Source organism: Apostichopus japonicus, chromosome 8 (assembly GCF_037975245.1).
Source record: "Apostichopus japonicus isolate 1M-3 chromosome 8, ASM3797524v1, whole genome shotgun sequence".
Taxonomy (NCBI): Eukaryota; Metazoa; Echinodermata; class Holothuroidea; order Aspidochirotida; family Stichopodidae; genus Apostichopus; species Apostichopus japonicus.
The window spans coordinates 17675297-17701730 of record NC_092568.1 but is presented as its reverse complement, the minus strand read 5'-3'; the positions used below and the strand labels follow the sequence as shown (position 1 = coordinate 17701730).

The following is a 26434-nucleotide window of genomic DNA, read 5'->3' as shown; positions in this document are numbered from 1 at the left end:
TTTTCCTTTTCATTCACTCCCTATAGACATTAACATTTAATTGTTCCGCATATAATCTTTTAAGTTCATAGTCCCCCATGTACTGCCACAAATTCCATCATAGTTGTTTTATTTTTTATTTTTTATTCCTTTGCTTAATAAATAGGCCGGCAATCAGTCACTGTGCAATCATTCCATGCTGGCCTTTCGTATTTATATTTTATACTCGAGAGAATGTTCTTTACATGGGAACGCATTTTTGCACCAATTTAGTCCGGTGTGAAATTATGCATGGGGCGGTGATAGTTACATCGTTTATATCGCGGTGAAGCATTAATTTGGCGGGCATTTTACATAATTGTGGTGTCGATTTATGTCACCGTATAAAACCGATAAGGTGGTGTCAATTTGTTTGACCGTTTCAAATGATATGTATATTGTTTTGTCGATATGAATATGGTGGTCTTAATGTATTATCGTCCTACCGCTCTGAATTTGGTTCTCAATGTTACTCGTCGCGTCGATGTGAATAATATATAACTATCACCGCCTCATAATTGCACACCCCAATAAATTGGTGCAAACTGCGTGCCATAGTTCTATTCCTATCAGACAAAAATCCAGGGGTGGCTTCAAGTGAAAACTTCTACAAATTTGGAGAGGCCACCTTATGTAGAATTGACGTGTTTAAGTCAATGGGGGGGGGGGGGGGGATTATAAGTTTGCTATATTAAACAGGATCATGGTTTTTATGAACATATAGGGCGTCTTATAATGATGTCACTATGTTAGAGGAAGGATCTGATATGTCGCTGTAAATCATCAATAGGACCAGTTGTGTTAGAAATTATTATATACTATTGGCTTTCATACACAAAGAAATATGCAATATAATAGCGATTCTAACCGTCAATTTCAGAAGAACGATCTCCCCCTATACCCATCTAGTCAACTTCGAAATTCTCCCCTCCCCCAATCCCCTCCCCCCCCCACCACTCATACACTATGCCCGTTGCAGTCTTACATGTTCCATCCACAGCTGTCATATTTCCATCTTTTTTCATCTTTTCACCTATCATCTTTTCCGGGGATATATATATATATATATATATATATGTAGATAAATAAGGGGAACGTTATATACATACAGCGTGCATGAACTTCGAAGATACCATTCCTGTAAAATGATACAAAAATATATAATTATATTTGCATTCTCCCTGTCTAGCTGCTGCCATTCTCCTGTGTCATATAATATATAGTCATGTTCATTTATAATGAAAAGAAATCTTGCAAATGAGTACAAATAAATGATAATTTTCCTCACACAGTAATTTATTACCGTATTAAAGACATGTGTGATTTTGTTTTGTTTTTTTTTTATTTTGGCTGCCTCCCTTCATACTGTGGTCCAAGTTTCCAATCTAGCATTCTCGAAATTACGTTCCCTTATTCTCTTCTTTCCGACCTTAATTGGAATTTGAATCTCCTTGGAGGATAATCTCACCTGCAGGAGAGAAAGGGAGAATCGAAAATGAAATCTCGTTATAAAGAAAAATAGTTAGAAGGTGTGTTATGAACATAATCTTTGTTAGGTTGTCAGCCTATCCAATTATATTTAGCATAATATCTTGTCCATAGGCAATTTTCAAAATGATTTTCAAAACAGCGTATTAGTCCGAAAATCCTTCCGAATGATACAATAATATTTTGTCACTTTTTCAAAAAATGATATACTGACAAAAGAGATTAGAAAAGGTCAGCTTAACATCAAATTAGGAACGGGAATGTCAGAAATCCCCAGTGGAAGCGATATAATTTTTTACTCGTATAACAGCTAAGTTTTCCCGAGCCTGACGTCAAAATTATCCCGCTAGTCCCACGTCTGTTGATGTACTCAAGGCGATGTGAAGAATTAAAAAGTAGTGTTTTACCGAAATATCCAGAGACTCTTGGTCTAATTTTTCACAATTCACACACGGATATTGCATGCATAAGTTCAGTTGTACTATAATATATATATATATATATATATATATATATATATATATATATATATATATATATATAAATATATATATTTATATATATATCTATTATATAACCATGCATGTTTATAGTGAGGTCAATGTTATATGAAATGACCGACATTTTGATTTTTGATTTTTTTCTTAAATTGCAATATTTTCTTTTAAAAGCAATTGGATATAGACTTGTTGATAGATTTAACCTTCAGATGGTGCAGCGAGTTCTTTTGTTCTCCATTACAGATATATGTTACATACATAACATATTGTGCAATATAGGACGCATTTTTCTTTCATCACGTGTTCCATAAAACATATTGGAGAAATAATTTTCCTGAAGGTTATTTAATCTGTCAAGGTTTGTGAATCCCATGCAATGAAACAAAGTAATTTTTATTATTGTTTGTATAATCAACATTTTCACGACGAAAATGTGATTATACGTTGGAATAAAATGATAGTCCAGAGGAAATTGTATTTTTGACTTGTAAAATTGCATCATTGTGAAGTTTGGAAGCATTTCCTATACATAGCGTTATCGAGATATTGATAATTGCCAGAGATTTTTCCATAAAGTCAGCTACTAGAAACAAACAGGTGTGATGTCATAGTTGCACACAGGTAGAAAAAATGTTTTGTTTTCCGTTATTTTTCACTTGATTGTTTTGACATTTGATTGGATGGAGTTCCAACTTTACCGAAGGCGATCTGAAGAAGTTAACAATATACCAATGCTGATAGTATACTCATACAGAGATGTATCCCAATTTTGAAGTATAGAAAATATTGTATACTTAAATTTAATGACAAATATAACCAAATTTGTAATTATGCTATACGATATGACATCACATCTGTTTGCTTCAAGTTCACTTTGGGTACAAAACGTGTCAACTTCAAATGTTATCTGGAAAACGTTACATAGGAAGTGAAAGCAAGTTTTACCAGGAAGCTTAGAATATGTTCCTCCTTCGTTTATTAAATGTTATTAAATGTAAATGTTTATTAAATGGACTATCCCTTTTAAGGAGTTCTTTGCGTTTCTCTGCGAATTTCAAGTTGCACCAAATGTAAGATACCAAGCATTTCTGAGCATGAGGTTGAAGTTAGTTGATCACATCTGGTATATTTATAAGCCTCATAGGCGTAGGTATAACATATCATTTTTTTATATACAATTTTCACTATGTTACACTAGAGAGTATGAGTTATTGTTCTATTTTACAAATGAATCGCCCATATTTTGCAACATGTCACGTATCCCAAAATGTCGCATCATTTTAAAAATTATGACTTCTCCAAAATTGCGAAATGTTCATATATATTTGATACACAGAAGTTGAGTATATATGCCTATACAGTCAATCAAAGAACAACAGTGTTATATGATATTAGTATCGCATATTATCGACAAACTAACTCTATCGTGGGATATATTAGTATCACGTATTATCGACAAACTATAACATTATAACGGCATATATTAGTATAGCAAATTATCAACAAACTAACATCATTATGAGATATATTAGTATCGCATATTATCGACAAACTAACATTATCATGGCATATATTAGTATCGCATATTATCGCAAAGGCATATATTGGTATCACGTATTATCGACAAAGTAACATTATTATGGCATATAGTGGGATCGCATATTATCGACAAAATGACAAAACCTACTCAAAACGCCACATCGAATGTTAATGTGTGTGTTACTGCGTTACTAATAAACTTACATTGAGATAATAGTTGAGCTCAACTGGATGTTCGAAAGCTGTTTTAAAGCTGGTAGCGGGCATAGCATCTGCTGGGATCTGGAGGACTTGTCTCATCCGATGACGAGCAGTACGTGGAAAGATAAACCTCTTCCTCTCCAAACAAACCTTAGATGTCAAGAAACCCTTCTGTTCCTGACACCTAACGGCCTACAAAGATGAATGAAACAAAAACAGTGTAACAAACAACAACAAGTATCATCTTATAACATTTCTTTTCATATACTTATAAATATAACCTTAGGAAGAACTAAAGTTAAAGAAATTAAGAGATCTACAATACAGATAATAAAACTTGGAAATGATTGTTATCAATTCCAGTTACATATAGCTTGTTACGTCGTTTGTTCACCTAGCACTGAGCAGTTTTCAGACGCACCGTATTAAGAAAAGCGTCGCTTATGTATATATATTCAGATATTATGTATATAGTATATACTTTCATTTCAATCTACCTGTCTATCTAACACACACACATAAATACATATACATGTATATATATATATATATATATGCCTCTATATATATATATATATATATATATATATATATATATATATATATAGGCCTCTATATATATATATATGCCTCTATATATATATATATGCCTCTATATATATATATATAAATATATATATATAAATATATATATATATATATATATATATATACGGCCCCTTTGAACCGTTGAGAAATGGAAACCCCAGGGGATATTTTATCGGCGTGCTATATGATATACATATATACATCGGCGAAGTGACCTGGTCACAGTATAATTTAATTAAACTACGGATGTTAGCTGGAATCAATATTGACTTTATACACGAAAATGGAAAGAAAAGAAAAAGAAGTTGGCGACGGGCACAGTATAGTCAATATTAAAAAACTCTCTATGTTTGTAATTTACTTGAAGCCAGGATAAAGTACTGTTCGATAATCAGTCAGAACTTGGATTAACGTTAACAGGATTATGCAGTCTGTGGTATTAGATATCCGAGAAGGGTCCTTGCGGTCGAGGATGAAAATAACCAAATCTTTGCTAAAAGCAAGGATTTACGAGTTCTGGAATCAAAGATATCACCCTGAAGGATTGCTGCAGTCAAATATATTTACTGCTAAGATGCCATAGACCTGTTTTTTTTTCTCTCCACATTGGCGAGATTCATTGCTTAACTTACATGTTATACTCTATAGAGTAGAAGGTTGTTTAAGTTCTAAAAAACTCAGATCTTTGCGAAGGAACAAGCATTACATGTGTATTTTGACCATCATGATGGGTAAGAAGGGAAATTTGACGAAATAAACTTTTGCGACAGGTTGTAATATATCTTTAATATATACTTTCTTTTCATATACCGGGTCGTTCATATTGTAATACAACATTCTTGACTCGGTATATTGCTAAAGTTCACTCTAGGAATTCAAACTTATTACCGAGTGTTGCTTATATTATGCTTCCAACTATATAAGACACCCTCCAAGTGTTTTTTCCCTTCTTCTGCAGTATAATTCAAAGACCATTAATTTAGCAAGTAACATTACTTCGATTGCTGCTCGGCAAAAAACTGACTATTCTTATCAACATGTAAGCCCAATGCCGAAAATGAATAGCACCATTTTGCATCTATAAGCTTCCTTAACGAAGTAAAAATTTCTCAAATGGGAGGGCTCTCTCCTCCCCTTATAGATCCCTCACCAAGACGGACGTCAGCCAACCTTTTGCACCCCAATTGAAAATTTGAATTCGTACTGAGGGTGGAGCCTATATGGTGGCATGAAAAATCATACCGATGTAAGCGTTATTTAAGCTTAAATGCTCTGACACTTACAATAGGGACAAAAAAGTTGGCTTTGCCCCCCTCACACAATGGAGGCTGGCTAAGCGCCTGAGTTAAAGAGACCTTATCGTCCCATTGTGAGCTAAGATGTTGTGACGAGGGCAGTATGACCAGTGTTCTATTATGGCCGTAATATACAACTGACCAATCGTGGTCGTTCTATTATATTGTACACATTATAGACGGCCTCTGAGCAAGGGTGGCGAGTGGGACATAAATTGGGCTTCTGCAGTAATTCAACTGGCGAGGTTGGGGCCCTCAAACAAGCATGTTGGCTTCTCGGTCGAAAGCTATAGCACATTTTACAACCAAGAGGATATCGGCGACTCAGGGGCCAGCAGCCACTAGTTATAAACTTCAGTACGCATATATAGGCCAGTCCACCTGTCTCTTAGCTAGACAAGAAGTTAGCTATAATGAGACTTTTGTCATAGAAAGCATCTTCTAATTAAATTAGACGCACACTGTGGCTTTAAACTTCATATACTACTATATATATCTCTTATAAGTCTACGTATAGTCTTGATCGCTCGCCATTTTCAAACTTCAACACCTCTGCCAAATATGTATATGTAAAGAACAAACATGTCACTTGACATGCATGTATACAGGCTCAAGGAACGGTGTTTGCATTGGAAACTCACCGCGAAAAGCTCCGTTGTAATGAAAGGACTGATGGATAATGGTGATTGCTTTCCACGACTTAAGTTGAGAAGTACACCAATCCTCTCTCCTGGCAAATATCCTGTCCTTTGAAGCAATACTTCAACGGAATAAGGACCTTGTTTGACGAATGACGACTGAAACGACTGTGGAAAAGAGGTTAGAATGATATAGGGTTATTACTGTATTAATAATGATGGGTGGACATTTGTGTATAGTCAGTATACTATGCTGGCTGTGTTTTATACTCCTTCTATAAATAGTTTTACTGGAAATAATAAATTTAATTAAAATTCCCTATGTGTGGCTTTTTTCTATGTGTTTTCTTGATGTTTTATTTGTCTCTATATAAAATTTAATTTTCTCGTATTAGTTTGTAAGAGACCAGACTCGAAAAGTCATCTTACTTCTGGTCCCGCTGCTTCAATGCTAGAACCGTATTTTTTTAATTTTTTTTTTTACAAATGTACATCATTGTGATTTAATGATAGAAATAAATAAATAAAAACTTGAAAAAACTTGAAATTAAATGTAGGGACTATTACCCTTTTCTTCTCTTTCAAGGACGGTAGCGTTTAATGGAGGGGAGGGTGGGTGGGGGGGGGGGGGGTAGAGGATTGAGGTGGATAAATCTTGTACCTTGAACAACATTTGCCTCTTTTAAAACCATGGGTCTTTAAAATGGCAGCTTTGTGCAGGAACAACATAACCACACACAAAGCATTTTGCATCAGGCTGAGACATTGCATTGTCAAATTTGACACTTTTCAGTGTCCATCGGGAAAATGTGGAGGATTATGACCCGCAAGGAAGTCACTGTTGGAGAAGTATTTTGCAATTCAAGCGTGCATAATTTAAACTTGAGGTTAACATAGTTTACTATAATAAGCTGCTAAACTGGGGATATAATGTTACAAAATTCACAGCTGAGAAATTGTTTTTGTACGAAAGCAACGGTTTCTTGACCTGACATTTCTTGGAAGCCCTATATCTTTACCCTCAGTTCTAGCAAATGGTGATATTACTAAATATAGACAACCCTTCATTTATTTCTTTAATAGCGTAAGCTTCACATGTTTTTATTCTTACTTTTTATAAATTCGTATACCGGGTTGAACAAGTAAAAGATGCATGCCACATTTCTATAGCAATGATGCTTAATTATTCTCTAAGTGCGTATTATAACAGTTGTAACTGTGAATCTGTAACAACGATGAAGTGCCCAAGGGGGTCGGGGAGGGCTTGGCCCAGGGCCATCGTCTGTCTGTGAAGAATAAAAAGCCCGCAATCTTTAAAAGCCTGTGCACTACACTTCATAACAATGCTATTTAGTTATTCGTGGTCCGGGAAGGAAAGAAGTTGCAAGATTCTCAGATACTGCTTACTTTCTAGTGGCAATTTTCAAGCACTCAAAATAAAAGTAATAAAGAGAAAATCTAACTTGAAATTTCTTCTTCGTATTCAAAAATACCTTTAGCGGATCAGAACTTGCGCGCAAACTTAACCCTATACAAAACATTATCCTTAGGAAGTTGATTATTGTTTCTGGAGAGGAAGAGGGGAGAGTTTTACCATATAGATGAGATACCTCTACACGAAACACAGTCAACTGCTTTGCAAAAGGGAGGGGGCGGGTTTAACGATGTCAATTATATCTGGACCACAGGTAGATCTTCACGCCTCAAGAAAAAATCGTGGTTTCAACAACCGAGAAACGAGCAAAGCTATAAATGTAAAGAGCATGAATGATGGTATTACTTTCTCTGTTTTTATTACGTTCAATATTCGAAACTACTTAAGATTTTCGAGCCTTAGTTGGTTAAGGTGATATAACCAACAACAATACTGTTTTCATACAAAATATATTATACTAATATAGTATCTGCAGTCTTTATGTATAATGTATATAACAGTATATAAACAGAGAGAGCGATGGATTCTTTTATTTCGCGTAGTGGATGTAGAATCCCTTGGAATTAAATGTCATCCGTTTCTTTCGACGATAAAGCAAGACCACGACTAAAACTCTCGAGATTGGCATCAAATAGTAGTCGTCCATTATTTCCAAGATACCAGCAAGTTTAGTGACATCCATCCAGAGGGGATCAAATATATCACCAACGGAAGAGAAAGTGAATGGTGTCAGCCGTGGGTCTACTCGGACCCTTGTGTTGGTGTCATCGCGCTGGCAAAATCCATTCTCTGGCAGAAGATAGTTGTATTCATCGCCATGAGACAGAGGTACGCAGACACGATCATGGTAACCAGGAGTGACGTCATACATCAGGAATGATGATACCAGCTCAGAAGAAGTGGTAAAGGCAGGGACGTAGCTAAGGCCTGATGATTGGGGGGTGTAGTGGCTGAAATTCCAACTGGATGGGTTTTGGAGTCAGAAAATTCCGACTGCTGCCTTGTACCCCCCCCCCCCCGCACTCATCGTCAACGATACGGTCAGTGTCAGTCAGACACCCCATCTTTCGCGACTGCACTTTTGTTCCGAACTTTTTTCAATACATTTGTACCTTATGGGGCAAAGTTTTTGCTTATGTTGATGGCACTTTTAAACTTCCGTAGATTAGCATTGCGTGTTTTAATTGTATACCATAGAGACAATGTATATCCCAACGTCGTAGCCAGGAATTTGAAAAGGGAAGCACTTTTTGCGATTGATATGGGGGAGGGGTCTAAGGGGAGGGGGTGTCCCCCTCCCCTTTGAGATTTTTTTGAACAATTGAAGATCCTTAGATGCGATCTGGTGCAATTTGTTGCCAGTTTCATCATTATCATATGATATCATATTATCAGCAGATTTTGTTTCCTGTTTGAATTCTTTTACATGTTCTTTTACATAATATATCAGAAAGACAAACATAGTGCTCTTTTACAATTTTTCCAGAAGGATGATTCTTGTTTATTGTCCAATGTCTGGACTTAAATACATTTGACGAACTTAATTGATGGACAATATAAACTTTCATATTTTGTAAGACAGCCAGATTTGCAGTGGCCTAAAAAAATATCGTTATCTCCGTGTATTAACAGTGTAATAATTATTTATAGGAAGTGCGTATCACGTACGATTGCTAGCTTAGCTTCATAACATGCTGTTCGTGCAACAACTTAGGACGAATCATAGAACGGATGAGAACGAACTTGTCGTCGTTGTTGTGCATACGGTTCGTGACATTCCATCGAGTGAGGTTAGGTAGGCAATATGTATTTTATTACGCAGTGGCCAACTGTAGGTTTGAAATAGGCTATAGGCTAAATTTATCTAATTGCATCTGCCAAACTAAGTAAGTAGTTGAATCAGTAGGCCTGCATGTTATTACGATTATAATCGAGTTAACGGAGTTGACGAGTATTCAAGATCAAAAGAGCACTGACAAAATACCATGCTAAAAAACAACAGTTTTTAAACATTTTTTTTCGACACTCAAAGGGGGGGGGGAGCAGTCGCTCCCCTGCTCCCCCTGGCTACGTCCCTGGTATATCCTGAACTTACTTTAAGCTAGCGAACAGGGTCGACCCACCCAATAACAAAATTAATACATAAATTTTCCGAAATGAAGCTGGCGAACGTTGTATTTTTTTTTAGAGTATTCAAAATCATACGAAGTTTTGTATGGTGGAGTATAAGGATCGCGAGATACAATTTCTCAATGTGACGAGGAAAACGTGGTAAATATGACTGATTAAAGGTCAATTTTGATCGAAAATTTTATGTCACTCACAAATTACAAGAACATATGAAAATAAGAGTGCGACAGTCAGAAAAATTAGAGCGCGACAGTCGGAAATTCCGAATTGAAGCTGGCGACAGTCGGAAATTCCGACAGTCGGAAATTCCGACTGTCGCACTCAAATTTTCCAACTATTGTCATTTTTACCAAGATTGGGGGGGGGGTGAGACACCCCCCCACACCCCCCCTCTAGCGACGTCCCTGGGTAAAGGTAGTAGGTCATGACGTCATAAAAATCAAAGAACAACATGTCCAGTGTTGACCATTCATCTTGGATCTCGTCAAGGTCAAGGTTCAATGATTCTTGACCATCCAAGGAGGGAGTGAGTTCTCTCAGATCCTCGGGCTGGTCAAACTCGTCACAGTAGCCATATATACATAGACTGGTGACGAAATTGTTTTCATCCATAACATCTTCGAGTTCATAGGAACCTGAAATGAAGAAAAGGAGGAATATGAGATTAAACTACTTTATGAGAAAAATGAAAGTGAATTGAGGAAGTAAATTAAACATTAAAATGTTTTCCAGAGCTAGACCACCCATATTCACCATCAGTTTATCTAAGCTATGGGCCTAATTCACGCACGGGGTATCATTGCTGACGTTGTGTCTGATAACTCTTGTTATACCAGCCAAAGAAAATGTCAACTGTTTACGTACGTGGTTGTCAAGTCATTGGCCTACTATATGAACGCAGCATGTGATCAAAAGCCCCTCTTCTCCCTCCCTACAATACTTCAACACAGTAGCCAAATTGCTCAAACTATACTAGTGTGAATAACGCCTGACTAGCCACGCTGAAGTCTCTGTCGAGTAATAATGCCAAAGGAATATTAAGTTGATATAACACTTACCGAAGGAGTCACGTGAGATGAAAGCAAATAATAAGCACAGTATCAGATGATACTTGCAGTTGAAGGTGGCAAACGGTGGCATTGTAGTAAGATAGCAGCGAAGCGAAGCAGTGTTGATGAAGATAAAGTTATCTAGCAACTGATATAACACTGTAATTGTTTACGATTGTTAAGTTTTAACATTTGACACAATGACTGTGACGTCAATATAGCCGCTGGCTACTAATTGCGCGTTTTTAGTGCGCGCGCGTGTCTCTTTTCTCTTCGCCCACAACTTAACACAAAACTAGAGATGAAAGATTTTGTATCGCGCCGAAATCGTTAGATTAATGACTCCAATACTTCTTCTTACACACAAAAACGTGGTCGTCAGTACACGCGCTCGTCTGCACGCATAAGTTTTGTAAATATGATCTCTATACAGCGTGTTCGTATTAACTTAATGGCGAAGCCAACTTGCGCGTATTACGCGAGGGTATTCGTTTGACCTGGCAATATTAATTTGGATTTAAACAGCAGGGATATATAGTGTTTCCAACAAACTAGAGGGATGAAGGAAATAAGCATAGAAAATCAAAGTACCGGAATATCCTAATCTATATGCAGTTACAATGTAACATATCTGTTATGCATAAAGGAATATAGCTACAGCAAACATTAACAGTATAAAGCTTCACTTTTGAGTAAGAAGTCAAGTATTTTTAGCCTTCGGCGCTGTAGTATATCTCCTGCCAGAGATCTGATACAGTGCCTTGGCGCCAGTGGCGTAGTGAGATGGGGGGGGGGGGGGCGGAAGGCAAAGTGCCCCCACAGAAAGTTTCGTGGGCGAAACGAGGACGGCAAAACAAATAAATACCTATGATATTTATGATACTGGATAGGATACTTATTTTTACAGCACGTCGTGATATTCTTCTCACGAGGTTTACCCTCTTTAGCCTTACTAAACATAGAACGAGATTTCTCCAATCTATATAACCAAATTGATTATGAAGTAAATGACACAGTCTTGTGACACAGAAATATAGTCTTTAATAAAAACACATCTCTGCTTGGGTCCTGCGTATACCTATACTCGCACATACTATTATGTTTTTTGTCTTTATGGTGTCATGGAAAGTCATATATCAATACGAACTCATAAAATGGGCCGAGAAAATTTTGTTTTTGCACCCGTAATCCTCCCCCCCCCCCCCCACTCACACCACAAAGGCTGGCTATGGTCAATCTTGTAATTCTAAAATTCAAACTATAGAACAAATGTCAACCGCGGCAATGCCGTTTTCTCTATACCCCCAATTTGGGACCCACCGGTATGAAACGTAGGCTACAGGCTTGCCGTACTATCGTAATTGTAAACCTGTAGGTTATATCAACATTGCGCCTATATAGACGACAAATGTTGATATTTGTTATGGATTTCAACCATTTCAAACTAACAAACATACAGGTTTTGACACCGATGCAACAATCTAATTTATAGGTGCATGTTTATGTCAGGCGGTTGAACATACAACGGGCGCCTATATAAATCTAGCTGTTTTAACACCAAACAAATATAAAACAAAAGAAATTTACCGATTCGTCAATTTCTTCCGTCAGCTCGTCCAGATGGGATATCACCGTAAACTCCTTTTTACATTTACCAGCCAGTGTCTTAGCCTTGATGACGTATGTTACGTCACCGTCTCTGGCGTGGTATGTCGAGGGCGTACTCTGTGTGGGTATCTCAAAGACAAAAGGAAACCGGTGGTTTCCAGCCTGTGAAACGTCTGTAAGTGAACAGAAATTTACCTATATCATTCTAAATATAGATATATCATTTGAAAGCTCCATAGGAGGAATGTCGTGCGTTTGAAAATTGGCTCCCCCTCCCCCCCCCCCTCGCCTGCACTCATCTTCAGGCTACACAAATGATCAAGACTGCGTGGGGTAACGTGTTCATTATGATGACGGTCCGTCTAGTACCGTACTGTATCACAATTCATGATTCAAGATTCATGTAATTTTTAACATGTAAGCAATTGTGACTTCAATATAAAAAAAAATAACAATGCATATACTCTGTAATGTTACAAGGTAGTAAAGTGATTTATATACAAGGACGTTATAACGTCATACTTCAACTTACTTCGAACCATGCCTGTATTTCAGCAATCAGCGACTCACCCGTTACTAGGTCTCTCGACAAGGATTTATTGACTGCTGGCTGTTTGTTTCTCATTAAATCAATATTAATGTTGCAGTCATGAATAGTACATAGCTTGTACTTCAATTATATATATATATATATATATATATATATATATATATATATATATGTATATATATATGTATATATATATGTATATATATATATATATATATATATGTATGTATGTGGATATATATATATATATATATATATATATATATATATATATATACATGTATATATAAATAAATATTATGTGGTGAGGCCATGTAACATTGACGTAACCATTTGGGAACCATCACCCCTACCCCTACCCCTTTCCCCATCCCACACATACACACAATTCCATTGCCCCATATGTTCCCTTCCCCCCTTCCCCCTCCCAACACACACATTCTCCACCTAACCAACCAATCAAACAAAACACACAATTATACCCTTATAGTTTGCAAGTTAAGTGTGAAATGAGGATCGAATGACATATTGACCCCTCTACATGATGTTGGACCACCCCTCCCCCTCCCCCTATATCTGATATGATAATCCACTAATACAATAGACGTCCCCCGTGATGTTGTTATAGTCATTCCATCTCATGTATATATATATACCAGTCTTCAGTATCCGCGTGAATCTCTGCACGTTTTGCATAGCTTTTCCAACCGGTGTGCCCCTTGAATATATGTGGACAAAATGCACAGTTCCCGCACTCTTAAACCTTGTAAAGTATTATATATTAGTGTGTAGGCCTATACTGTTGTGTATGGACTTGATACAGAGCTGAGCATTGGATCTGTAACTCACAGTTGGCAATAGGTTTGGATAGGTAACTATTAAACTGCTACAAAGAGGCCCTCTATATACACAACTGTAACTGTGTGTCGTGCAGGTCTGTTTATACCAGCAAGTTTCGCTCTATACGCTATTCACATGTGCTGGTAGTAATGTGAAACTATAAAGTAGGCCTACAGCTACAGCCTGTTAACGAAGAGAAGCTACTAAATATGCTTATTGTATAGTCTATATTGTTAAGTTGCATTTGTATTTCAATATCCCGCAATTCACTGTTTTAAAGAAGTATAATAGTATATGAGCGAAATATTTCAGAATCATATAATGAACAACAACCAATTAAAGAGGCACAATGTTGAACAAACAAAGAAGCACAAAGAAGTGGTCAGAGACACCCCGCCCCCCCCCGCCCCACCCGTCCCTGTCTACTAACTACACCTTGGTCAAACCCGCACCCGTTGTATTTCAACTTACACGCTGTATCTTCAAAGCATCCCCCTCCCTCCCTCCCCCTGTCCTTGCCACCCCATTAACCCAACCTTTCGCTTGAAAGAAAGTGACTCAACAAATCAATAGCCTAAGTGTAATAGCTACTGATTTCTTCTTTTGTCATTCTTAATGTTTTACTGTTATGCTGTATAGAGAGCCTTCACGACAACACTATACATATATATACATAACAAACGCATTGCATGATGCATTGGTTATACACATGAAAATCAAAACGCGAGCCAATCCGAAATACTAATTCGAGATTGAATTGCGTCGTCTGACATGAACACACCAATCATGCATGGTCCTATCAGATCACGTGATTAATTAAACTTTTCACCAATATGTGTTCTAGGAGCTCAAGGGAGGTACCACAGTTCCTGAACCTCACACTTAAAACTCCTCCCCCCCCCCCCCACCTCGCCAACGGAAGCTCGCTCCAATTATGCTTTTCAGTTTGGCTACAATAAATACTATATAATATAGTTTGATAATTGAAGGGTAGAAAAATTCAAGAACAAAAATCAGGGATCAATGTTGAAATGTCAATTTTACAGTTAAAGTCAACAGACAGACAGACATACAGGTGAACAGAGAGACTGAGACAGCTTACCAGGCGATCGAAATATAGTCTGTTCAAATTTGCATAGTGTTCTATAATTACTGTAGATGACGCTCTCTCCGATGACTTCAGCAACCACATCTAGAAAAGTCAGAAATAAAAGAGGAAAACAGAAATAGAAATGTGAAGTTAAGGTAGTTGCCTATTTGCTTTCTATAGCCATATTCCAACTCTACATCAGACTAACTCAATTTAGTGAACAATTTTATTTTCATAATAAATCTTTGATTTTCAGTTTTTCCCTTTTCGTGGTAATTGTGTTCCATATGACGGTACTTAATTAAACCCTGACCAGTGTAAATTAAACAATACGGTCTCAATTAGAATTTGTCAAGTTATTATAGGTTTGGTAACTATACTACGGAATTGTGTCTATATAGTTCCTGCTTCGTAAAGTATTCCGTCCTTAGTGGGTCCTTAGAGTTCCTTTATAAAGGAACTCCAGTGGGTCCATTTTGTGACTTCGGCCTCGGCTAGTCGCGAGCCCATATAAACGTGTATGGCCTAAAGTTAGCCAATATGTACTCCCTAATGATATTCTTACACTTTGACTGAAGTAGGTAAACAACAGCACACACACACATACAGACAAATGCACATAACAAACATTTATTAACACGTGAAACTCGTAAAAAATCATCAACCGTGGATAAGTTGACTGTCAGACTCCATCGGAATTATTGTTAACCGATCATCTTTTGTTGGTTTCCACTATCCGGCGCGCGACGCACCGTAGATTCTGATGACATGACATAACTTGTTGGCTCTCGACCCAAAGCATGGAGGCTAAGGGCTAATTGTCTAATTGCTGATGTTTGTAATGAAAAGCACGAACTTTCTTTGGGGATTTTTTTTTAATCACGTAACAAGCTACGGCGTGACGTAGTAATTATCACCTAACAAAAGTACCATTGTTTCTTAATGTAACAAACTTGTTTCTAAACATCCAACAAACTGCTTTTTCATTTTCTTAACAACATGAAATAATGACAAATAAGTCACACCCAACTTTATGCACTGAAAAGTGCTGCGCCCAAGCGCATCGTATATACCGTACCGCCCATTGTACAGCAAAACATATTTCAAGAAGTTCGTACAGCATGTCACGTTTCTACTGGTCAATGCGTCTTCGAAATAAAAAATCAAAATCGCTCTTTGGTATGTTCCCCTTTAATTTTTGATATCGCGCTTTAACAGATAAAAATGAGATATTTTATATGAGTTCTCGTGATGTTGAGGCAACTCCTTTAATATTTAAATATCGAGCTATTAAGTTCAGGAATAAAAATATCTAGCTTGATGTTTCGCTTCTAAATTTTCAATGAGAATAGTAATAAAAAACGTCTAACTTGACGATGTCATGCTTGATTAAAGTTCAAAACAATATTTTCGAAACACATCAGAACACTTTTCGAAACAAAATTGGGTAATCAAGTTATCTAGGATAAACTCCCGAAGGATAGAATCTTTATACTGTTAGCAAATTAATCAATCAGGCTTGCACTGAGTGAGAAACACCCAAGTGATAAATCCTCTTAAATGCTACAGAAATGGCAGTTCTCTTTTCTTTTTTGTGTATACTCTCTCGCTCTGTGAGTTTGCTGTCCACACACCTCTAGTAGTAAACATACACGTATATATATATATTTATTAGTGTTTGCACGGGTTATCCGGGTACCCGGGTACCCGCCCGACGCGATACTACCCGGTTCCTAATTTATTACCCGAATCCTAAGCAAAGTGTGATTTAAAAAAAAAAAAAAAAATTGGCAAACCGACGGTTAGGCAGATTTTCCATTGACTTAGTGTGGTGTTAGGCTACCATGTGGAAGAAATTATTATTTATTCATTCGTTTATTTCAATGAAGGAAAGGCTGACAAGGAATTTTTAACGATGTTTATGGATTATAGACGGGATTACTAAAAAATAGTAATCGCAAGTGGCTTTTTACTACGGTTTATTCCAAATGCGATCAAATTGCGCGAATCGTGCAATCTCGCGGCTAATGCGAACCCTGGGCCTGCAAATTAGATAGTAGTATTTTAAAAAAATGTTTAAGAGCTAAATTGGATATTTATATAGTTGATCCAATAGACGTGCACGAGCTAGCATAAGCAGAGTCGGAAGTGCGATGTTAGTAGTAATGCTAATTATAATTAAATAATTAATTTATTAACAAGTTAATGAAAGAAACAGAAGCAAATAAAAATTATTGAGGGAGGTTTTATACCTTATCTTACACCTACGTATTTGAACATGAAAACATTGTCAGTAGAGAATATAATGCATTTATTACAGCATCCAATATGTAATTTCTTGAAAATCGTGATACACGAGGGTAAACAAATTTTTTCCGGGTACCCGGATACCCGACGGGTAACGGCCCCCGGGTACCCGGTTCCCGATTTTTGGACCCGTGTAAACACTAATATTTATAACTCCATACATATATACTTGGGAACAGTTATAAAATATACCTCGAAGGTCAACATTAAACAAATTGATTAAGGTTTTACTAAGACGAAGTGATCGTATTTTATGGAAGTTTTACTTCAATTTCACGCACCATGCGCTTAGCACCATTTCGCTAAAACGGGTATCCCGTATAATTAAATAAACCCATATATACAGATCGTTATAGTTCAACGCGGAGAATAACGTTGAGGTGTATAATGATTGGAGTGGGAATTAAAGAAGGGTGTAGTGACAATTTCAAGAGAGGTCACTTTCAAGCATATATAAATATATACATATATATATACTCCTATAATATATATATATATATATATATATATATATATATACTCCTATATATATACTCCTATATATATATATGTATATATATATATACTCCTATATATATATACTCCTTTATACTCTTATATGCTCCTATACATATAGGCGTGTATATTGGCGTATATATACATAGATATACGCCTATATATATTTATATATAGTTATACGCCTATATACGCATATATATATATATACATTATAATAATTATATATAGTATATATAATATAAGTGTGTTTCATTGTACAGATTTTACTTGTAGGCCAATATTTGTTATTGTATAATCCTTTTTTTTTTCTTCATTAAGAATTTTGAAATAAGCCCAAGCTTTTTTTATATTTTTGGTGTTCCAAACGACAATAACAAGGTGTTCATATAATGTAACATCTCGACAGAACATGATAAATATTTCACTCATTTTGTACAACGGGCCGTCATTTTTTAAAGTCCTCAAATATGCTAGAAAGTTAAACAATGGTCACCCACACTCCAACTTCAACAATCATTTTATTGTCAATATCCATGCTTGAAATTCTACCTCACAGAAAGAATTAATTGTCTAATTCAGCACTACTCAATGTCTTGGAATAACTAGGAAGGTCAGAACCCTTCCAGATATTAGTACTTTTGAGAACTTTTAGCAAATGTTAGCAATATTTGGCTAATACTGATGAGCGAAGTACAGAATGTAGTTCGGTTTACGTATCATAGCTGCGTATATACAACTAAGCTTTATTTGTTAAATGTACGATTTAACCGTTTGGAATAATTTATGGATCAATCTTTATTATATTGAAAGGTTTCATTTTTTCCACCTTTTTTCCATCATGTTTTCTTGTTAGGAAATTTCAGACGTAAAATTTCCATTTAAAATTTTTATAACTCATAATAAAAAAAAAATAACAAGTAATATTAAACCTAGGATTGATTTTCGGTACGTTTCATACTTGCGTCGTTTGAAAGGAAAAATTGATTGGGAAATGTTTTCAAATTCGATTTCAATTTCTAATGTGAGTGTATGCACTTATAATAGTAACATATAACCTTTCAAAGGAAAGCTATACCACGTTATTACATTTTTAACACTCGCAGATATACACGTTAATAACGCAATGAGCAATACTTCGTAACGAACACATACAGTTTCTGGATAAGCAAAAATGATCGATTTTTATACCACATTTGGACTTTCTGTAATAACACATAATCTATAGACATATTGTTGTGCTTGTTGCCTCGCAGTATTCTGGTAAAGGGAGTGGAGGGAGAGAGAGAGAGGAGGGGACAGGGGGGGGGTCATGCATAGGATTTCTACCTATAGCATCGATGACTTATAAGTAGCTGAAGAAGGGTACTTTCTCTTTAACGTTACCGTTTTCAAGCGCATATATCCATCCAGCAGGTCGCTCAAGGCGCGAAAACACAAGAACATAAAATGATATATTTCTAGTAAATTTTATAAATAGCCTCTGCCGACGCAGGTGTTTATTATAGGCAACTTCTCAGACACTAATAATCTGAACAGTGTGAATTGCCTCGGATGTAGAATTCCAGAGACGTATAGCCAACAATTACAAGAAAGATCTATCTCTCATCTGTCAAAATTCTCATTGGTGTTGCGTGTAGGCTATATAGGAGTTATGTTCAGTTTAGTTGAAACGATCTGTTTGTGTATATTCAGGCTTTGATAAAATAACATACAAAAGTGAGTCAATGACAATGGCGTAGTATTTAAATTCTACTGTTATATTGTTCTTAATATCACAACTTATTTAATTTAAAATTATGATTTTTTGTGGATATTTTCGTGTTTTATGCAAAGTGCCCTCCCCCATTCCTATCCCACCCCTCCCCCAATCCATTTGAAAAGAGAAGATACATATTTACAAACAAAGTATAAACGTAAAATATACAGAACAAAAACGATGAATCGTAAGCTTGTTTACCACTCTCGGTCCTTCCAAAGATTGGTCTATATCTCACTATATATACAAAGACTTCTAGTAAATTGATATTATTATAAATATGCATAAACGGTATATAAACAAGGCAACGTACCTACTTACGTAGGTAAACTTCCAATAACTTTAATCTTGATGCTAACCTTGCGTGTGGAGACATGTACATTCTAGATTTACTCAATAGTCTGAAAGTACATAAGTTTGTCATCACCCCCCAACCTTAGATTTCTACTCACATCCCCCAGACTCCCTTACCCAGTTTCCAACTCCACAGGTAATTCCGTTGCGGAAAACCTCGAAGCCAAATATGCCCCCATTTTATCCCCACCGTGGTCAAAATAAAATTTCCAATGTTGACTATAGTCTTCCCTCTCTTGTGATGCTGATAATGTTATTCACATTATTCTACTGTGTACTTGGCAAAGAGGGTAATTATGTCGGTGAAACAGGTTCCCGGTTCCGCTTACGTTTCAATAATCACAAAAAAAAACAAAAAAACAAAAAAACAAAAAAAAAAACATTCGCGATAATTTGCGGGATTTCCCATTTCCGAACATTTATATCTTCATAGACAATCTCTCAAAAACCAAAATGCATTTGTATTGCCTCGAACTTCAAATCTGTAACTGAACGTAAGCGAAAAGAAATCGATTGGATCTTTCGTATGGTCACACGTACATCACCGGCCTCAACAAAGACATGGGACCCTCAAACAACTAACAGTTCTACAAACGTATGTAATCCGTTCTTCCTATTCTTAGCTCCTTAATCCGCTCCCTGTATATAGTCATGGTTTATTTGGTTCTATTTCCAGCAATGCCATACTTTCACTCATATCTAGCATCATACTTTCATTGGGTTACATTTTGTACTTTTCATTCCACTGCCAAGTATTGCTGACGAAGGTCCAAGGGGGACCAAACATTCCAGAATAATTTCTAAAACAATACTCTTTATTTGTCAATTATGAGTCATAAATTATTTCAAGTTCTCTGTTTTTTTTCATATAATACACATATATACATACACATATATACATGAAATATATTAAAATACGTTCGGCCTAGATATGCCTACAAATATATAGAGTTAACATATATTACCTCCTATGTGTGTCTCTTGCGTTAGTAACACCTCCACGTGTCCTCTTGCGATCGAGCCTGGGGTATAGAAGGTTTGATCCAGGAAAATTTTCACTTCACAAAGCGAGCTAGAACCTCCCATAATGGAGTTGACCATCTTATCAAGTTGCTCTTAAGTGTGCTACTATATTATAACACGCAAAGAGTAGAACCCGCCTTATCTATAGTTAATATGATTAGACTGCACCCGGCAACCGTCAGAAAGAGAAAATCATAATAATAAACTGGTAGTCCAATTAACGTTGTACTTACACAATGGCATTTACTGTGTATCTTTATATACGCTGCTGACACGTTTAAAATACCCACATTGGAAAAGTTGCCTTAAAGGCTGCAGTCAAGGTGGATCAATGTAGAGGAGTTGTCGACAATATATACACTCTATCAAATCCTTTATTATGACTCTTCTACCCTTTAACAGCGTAAAGGGATAGGCTTATTAACAACGTGTTAGTCTGTCTTTACAATCAAAAGTATATTAATGTCGGTTGCCGCATTGTACAAAGCGTTTATTTCCCATTTTTCCATAATCAAAACGTCACAACATCAAAACAATGCATGTAAATACAGGGATAAAGTCGTTGACGTAGACCTCTCGCTGTGAAAACTCGCTCACAGGCTGGGATATGGAAGAGTTGATAAACCAGTTGAAACTAAAGACAGCATGGTCTCATATATCTGCGAAATATTTCACACTTCGGATGATCTTAAGATTCAAAGCACTTTAGGTTGCGTTTCTCCACAGTGTGAATGGAGAGTCACGTCTGATACTGACGTTGAATTGTCTTTCCCTTTTTTAAATTGCAGCATTTGAAAGACGAACTTGTCTGACGATTCAACTATTGGAACCAATCAGAGAGAGCAGTTCGGTAGTCTGGTGTATACAGAGATGTTCTTAATAGCTACCATAATCATTGCGTGTAGGCCATATCAAATATTAATAGTTTTAGTGCTATGGTAATCTATAGTCAGCAGAGACCAGAGAGAAAGTAAAAGGATAATAAAAGGGTCTAGATATAAACAATTTAAGCCAAAAAAAGTTATATGTTGTTGATAAGCATGAATATTATTTGTGAACCACTTATGAGTCTACGAACCGTAGAAATCGATTCTCTTTTGGCGGGAAACATATTCATCATCATAATTAATCTACCTTTCAATGATGACAAATCAATCATGGCCTTCTTACAAGTTTGCTTAAGGTTTTGTTTTTGCGCGACCCTCAGTAGAAGCTTGGTGTTAAATAATGTATCGTGATATGAATAGCTAATACAGACATGCCATGCATATACAACAACGTATAGATTGTGTGTCTCCATGGTTGAGTGATCCCCATAGTGCAAACTAATATGTATCCATATATACACACTATACAAAGAGTGATATTATACGGTTACATATAAAGAACACATCAACAAATCATGAGGTACGGAGCACGAGAAATTCGAGGGTTGATCAGGAAAATTACAATAGCTACAAATCGGCGCCATATTGGCTGAATAAATTCAGAAATGGAATCCAAAGAGAAACTCGAAACGTGGGACAAAATTTATTGAAGGAAGGGGAAATTCCCTTACATCAGTCATCGGCATCCCACATCCCCCAGTCTATGTTTGAATGTAAATTCAAAACAGCTGCACTAGACGGAACATGCAAATACTATGACAAGGATTTTCGGTTGAAAACGATCTTTATACGTTTCATTCTTTCTTTAATACAATTTAAAATTCAGCTCAAGTTTTATTTCACATAATATCAACAACTTTTGTTGGCATGTAAGTTAGTCAGATTAGTTCACACGGTGCTTGCGTTATGATTTACCTATTTAGTACCAATAAATTATGAGGATGTAACCTATCGTGTTGTATTTTTCTCCAAATTTGCGTCGAATATTTCGCCTATTTATTTAAAGCATTGCCACTTATGATCAATATATCAGTGGTGTGTGCAAAGGGGAGGGAGAACGGGAGGGAGGGGTGTGGGGGGGGGGGGTTGGGGCCAGGTAGCAACACATTTAATGACCGGGAAATCACAAATTCCATTTTTCTCTTTTCTCTTTTCCAATACACCCCGCATTAGGCCCCGTACCTCAGTTAGTTCACCACTACACCTGCCATACAGCTATATATAGCACCGAACAGATGTGTTTCCTATATTGTTTGGATTCTTGGATTGATTTTTAAAGTTGAATCGAATATTGCAACCAGCTATTCACAGCTTTAAGCGCTAGATTTAACAGGTTTGACTAACAACAATGAACAAAAACACACGTGTATAATTGATATTTTAAGCCTTACGTAAAACTATATATATATATGTATTTAATTAGTTTGTTTTATGGAATAGAAAAGTTCAATCACCTTTAACATTGAATATTGCATATGAACGTTCAAATAAATCTAAAGGCATCTCGGTTGTGCTTTGATGTAGCAAAATAATTGTAAAACCTCGAAGTGTAAATTCTTACTACATTCACTATAGACAGGGGTTGTAAAATTTACACAATATTCCAATGAAACGATAAAAGATATAAAAATATTCATATTTCGATCCACCCACTATTAAAGTAGAAATTGAATTGTCATTTTGAAGAGAAAACAAAGCATCTATTCTGTAATTTGCCAATCTATATGATATCACACTTGATTGTTTCAAGTTCACTTTTGTTTCAGAAGATAGATATGGGCATATAAGAAAAATATGTTTTTGCGTAACTTTGCATTCAAGATCACGCTTTTACAATGCATATCAATATTCTCACAAATATCTACGTTGCGTTCGATGCATTCAAAGAAAATTTTAATACAGCAAAATTGAATTTGAAATTTTGAAGAAGAACATTTATTTTCTGTAGCTTGTCAATCTATGACATCACACTTGCTTCAATTTCGTAGAATATCTAGCTCGTTTTTGATGCGTTCAAAGACGTACAGGCGCTGACGAAAGTGAATCTTAATCTAAAATTTTACACGATATATGAGTAAAGTAAGCCTATACCTTTCTTTTTTCGTTTTTGTTTACTTGTTACATTTTTTTTATTGTTAATTTTCTTTCTTTCTTTTCGCGATTGTTTACAATTCGAGAGTGAAAGAGAGTAGGTGCATGGGCAGATGGACAGGGTTAGAGGGGATGAGGATGGGTATCTCCTTACCCGCATCACAAAGAATACTGAGAAAAGCCATTCTGACAATAAACTATTTGTTTTGGGGTGGGGGAGGGGGTCATTTGAAACGAAAATTCAGCAGTTGACTTAAAGGGTGTGAAGACTCGCGCAAAAAGAAACGTCTTATGCCGGCAATCTGAACTACTTTCGAATGATGTGTAACAGAAGTGTTAGACACCATCATCGATCCCAGAAAATACACACAGCTTGCTATACCGTCGGTAATTAGACACTTATAGTGTACAGTCAGTACATACAGCTGCGGTCAATACCCACAGCACAGTATACAAACGATACAGCGATGGACATCTCAGGTCCAACTAAAATAACAAGGTATCACGTTTCATTACTTGTCTGCATTTTGTAGCGACAAGAGAAAAATTTCACTTGCAAGCAACGGAAAGTTAACTTTTTAAAGATGGCGGCACGCTGTTTGGGGCGAGTCTTCAATGCCTTTAACAGACGAAATCCTATGACGGTGCTAAACGTATAAAGGTATACGACAGAATGCGGGCATACAAGAAGGGTGTTGGCATGTTATATATAGAACAGATATTCTCTCCCCACATGAACACACGGGCACCGGAACGAAAGGCTAATATATGCATAAAAACAATATCTCGTTCAACGTACTTGAACATGCCATACATCATTTACATTTCCCGAACAGAAGCATTACAAGTTACTTCGACAAACCCTACCAATACCGTGTATCTAAATTAATACCTTAACATACCATACTAGTATAAAATGTATATATATTGTTTCTTCAGCATATGCTATATACTAATTCAAAGTACAAACTTCTAAGAATATCACATATACTCGCCCTGTATAAAATACTTAAGATTTGACCTTGAAGCCAGGTAACTCCCGTCTCACCCATTTCCCAGATCTTATGCATTTCCTAATTCCTCTGCTCTCCCTCCTACCCCCCCCCCTCACCTCCCCTCCCTTCATATTATATTTGGTCACATATGTATTGCAGGCCCACAATACAAGCAGGCTATGCATATTATCTTTTTCTTTATATTTCAGCTCACAAGTATCCATACTATAGGCCTACTCTATATATATATAGACCTTTCTTTCTGAATTTTCTCATTTCCTGTGATTCGCGTATACATCGTAAAGCGTTACTGGGTTCAATACACCATTATACCGATTGGAACGGTTGAACTGTATGATATAGTTAGGGCCTGTTTATTTCTACAAAGGAGAAAACGAGGTGGAGAGTGTTATTGATGTTTTTACGTATATGATATATATTTTCATTGATTCATCTTCTGGTCTATATATGTATGAATATATATGTATATATCAGTATAAAATAGATATCAAGGAAACGTTAGCATCTTGCGGAACCCGCGTAAAATGACGCAGTCTTGTTAAAATTGCAATATGTGGTACGGAATACGAACTTATTTACGTTCGCCTTGGATGCAGATCGATAGCTCTGAGGCTAAACCATACACAACAGACTGTACTTAATAATTAAGTTCGATTGATCCAATAGGTGTTGAAATTTTATCAAATTTGACATGCGAGTAGCGCAATATTCTTAATATTACGTTACTTTTTTAAATTTCAGTAGAAGGAGAAGTCCTAATACATTAGGAATATGCACATCGATACACAAAATCATATCATTTATTAAAAAAAAGTTTCTTGCAAACTTTCTTCATTATTAATTGTTTCAAAAGCAGCATTCAATTTATTGTCAATCTCTCGAAGTGTTTGACGTTTTTAAATTTAAGTTTTTAGAAATTGATTACTTCCACTGTTTCTTTCAATGTAAAAAGAACCTTCAGTTATGGATTTTGTTAACGTTAGTAATTGAATTATTGGCAATTTTATAGTATTTTAATTAAATAATAGTAAGACAACTGGTGTCAACGAAAGTTGTATATATTCCCCTGATATTATTCTAACACTTCTTTAGCAAATTGAAAAAAAAAGAGTACGCAGCTGAGCTGGTCGTTGTGTTCGATTTTAAAATAGGTTTCTTATAATTTGATGATATTATTTTAAACTATAGACCACATACATCAAATATATATCACTAATATAGATGTAAATTACTTCTCATTTGACTCGGTCAAATCGATGATATGACCACATGGTGGAATGGTTGAACTGTAAACAAGTTTTAGCGAACAAAAATGATATTGCACAGTGAAAATGAAAAGTATAAAATACTAGTATCGTGAAAGTATATATATATATATATATATATATTATATATATATTTTATATATATATATATATATATATATATATATATATATATATATATATGTATACATATATATAGGCCTATGTACATGTGTGTGTATGTACATATAGGTCTTTATATAAATATCGTGTATATCTATATACGTCA

General features: G+C 35.9%; 1 protein-coding gene across 1 annotated transcript; it reads right to left on the bottom strand.

The window, feature by feature from the left end:
- LOC139970823 (arrestin domain-containing protein 2-like) lies at positions 1–22030 on the bottom strand. The gene is made up of 6 exons (XM_071976844.1): positions 20850–22030; positions 14982–15071; positions 12469–12662; positions 6271–6435; positions 3750–3938; positions 1–1486 (listed from the first exon to the last, which is right to left on the bottom strand). The coding sequence occupies exons 1-6, from the start codon at positions 20983–20985 to the stop codon at positions 1379–1381; spliced, it is 882 nt and encodes a 293-aa protein (XP_071832945.1). The 5' UTR covers positions 20986–22030; the 3' UTR covers positions 1–1378.
- Positions 22031–26434: the final 4404 nt, after the last annotated feature.

Bases quoted from the DNA above. Each gene is read 5' to 3' on its own strand.
- LOC139970823 (XM_071976844.1), bottom strand. From the start codon at position 20,985: ATGGTCAACTCCATTATGGGAGGTTCTAGCTCGCTTTGTGAAGTGAAA. The intron at 15,072-20,849 runs GTAATATATGTT...TGACTTTTCTAG, and splicing joins GCAAGAGACACACATAGGAG to ATGTGGTTGCTGAAGTCATC. The intron at 1,487-3,749 runs GTAAGTTTATTA...TCTCTCCTGCAG, and splicing joins AGCTCAACTATTATCTCAAT to GTGAGATTATCCTCCAAGGA.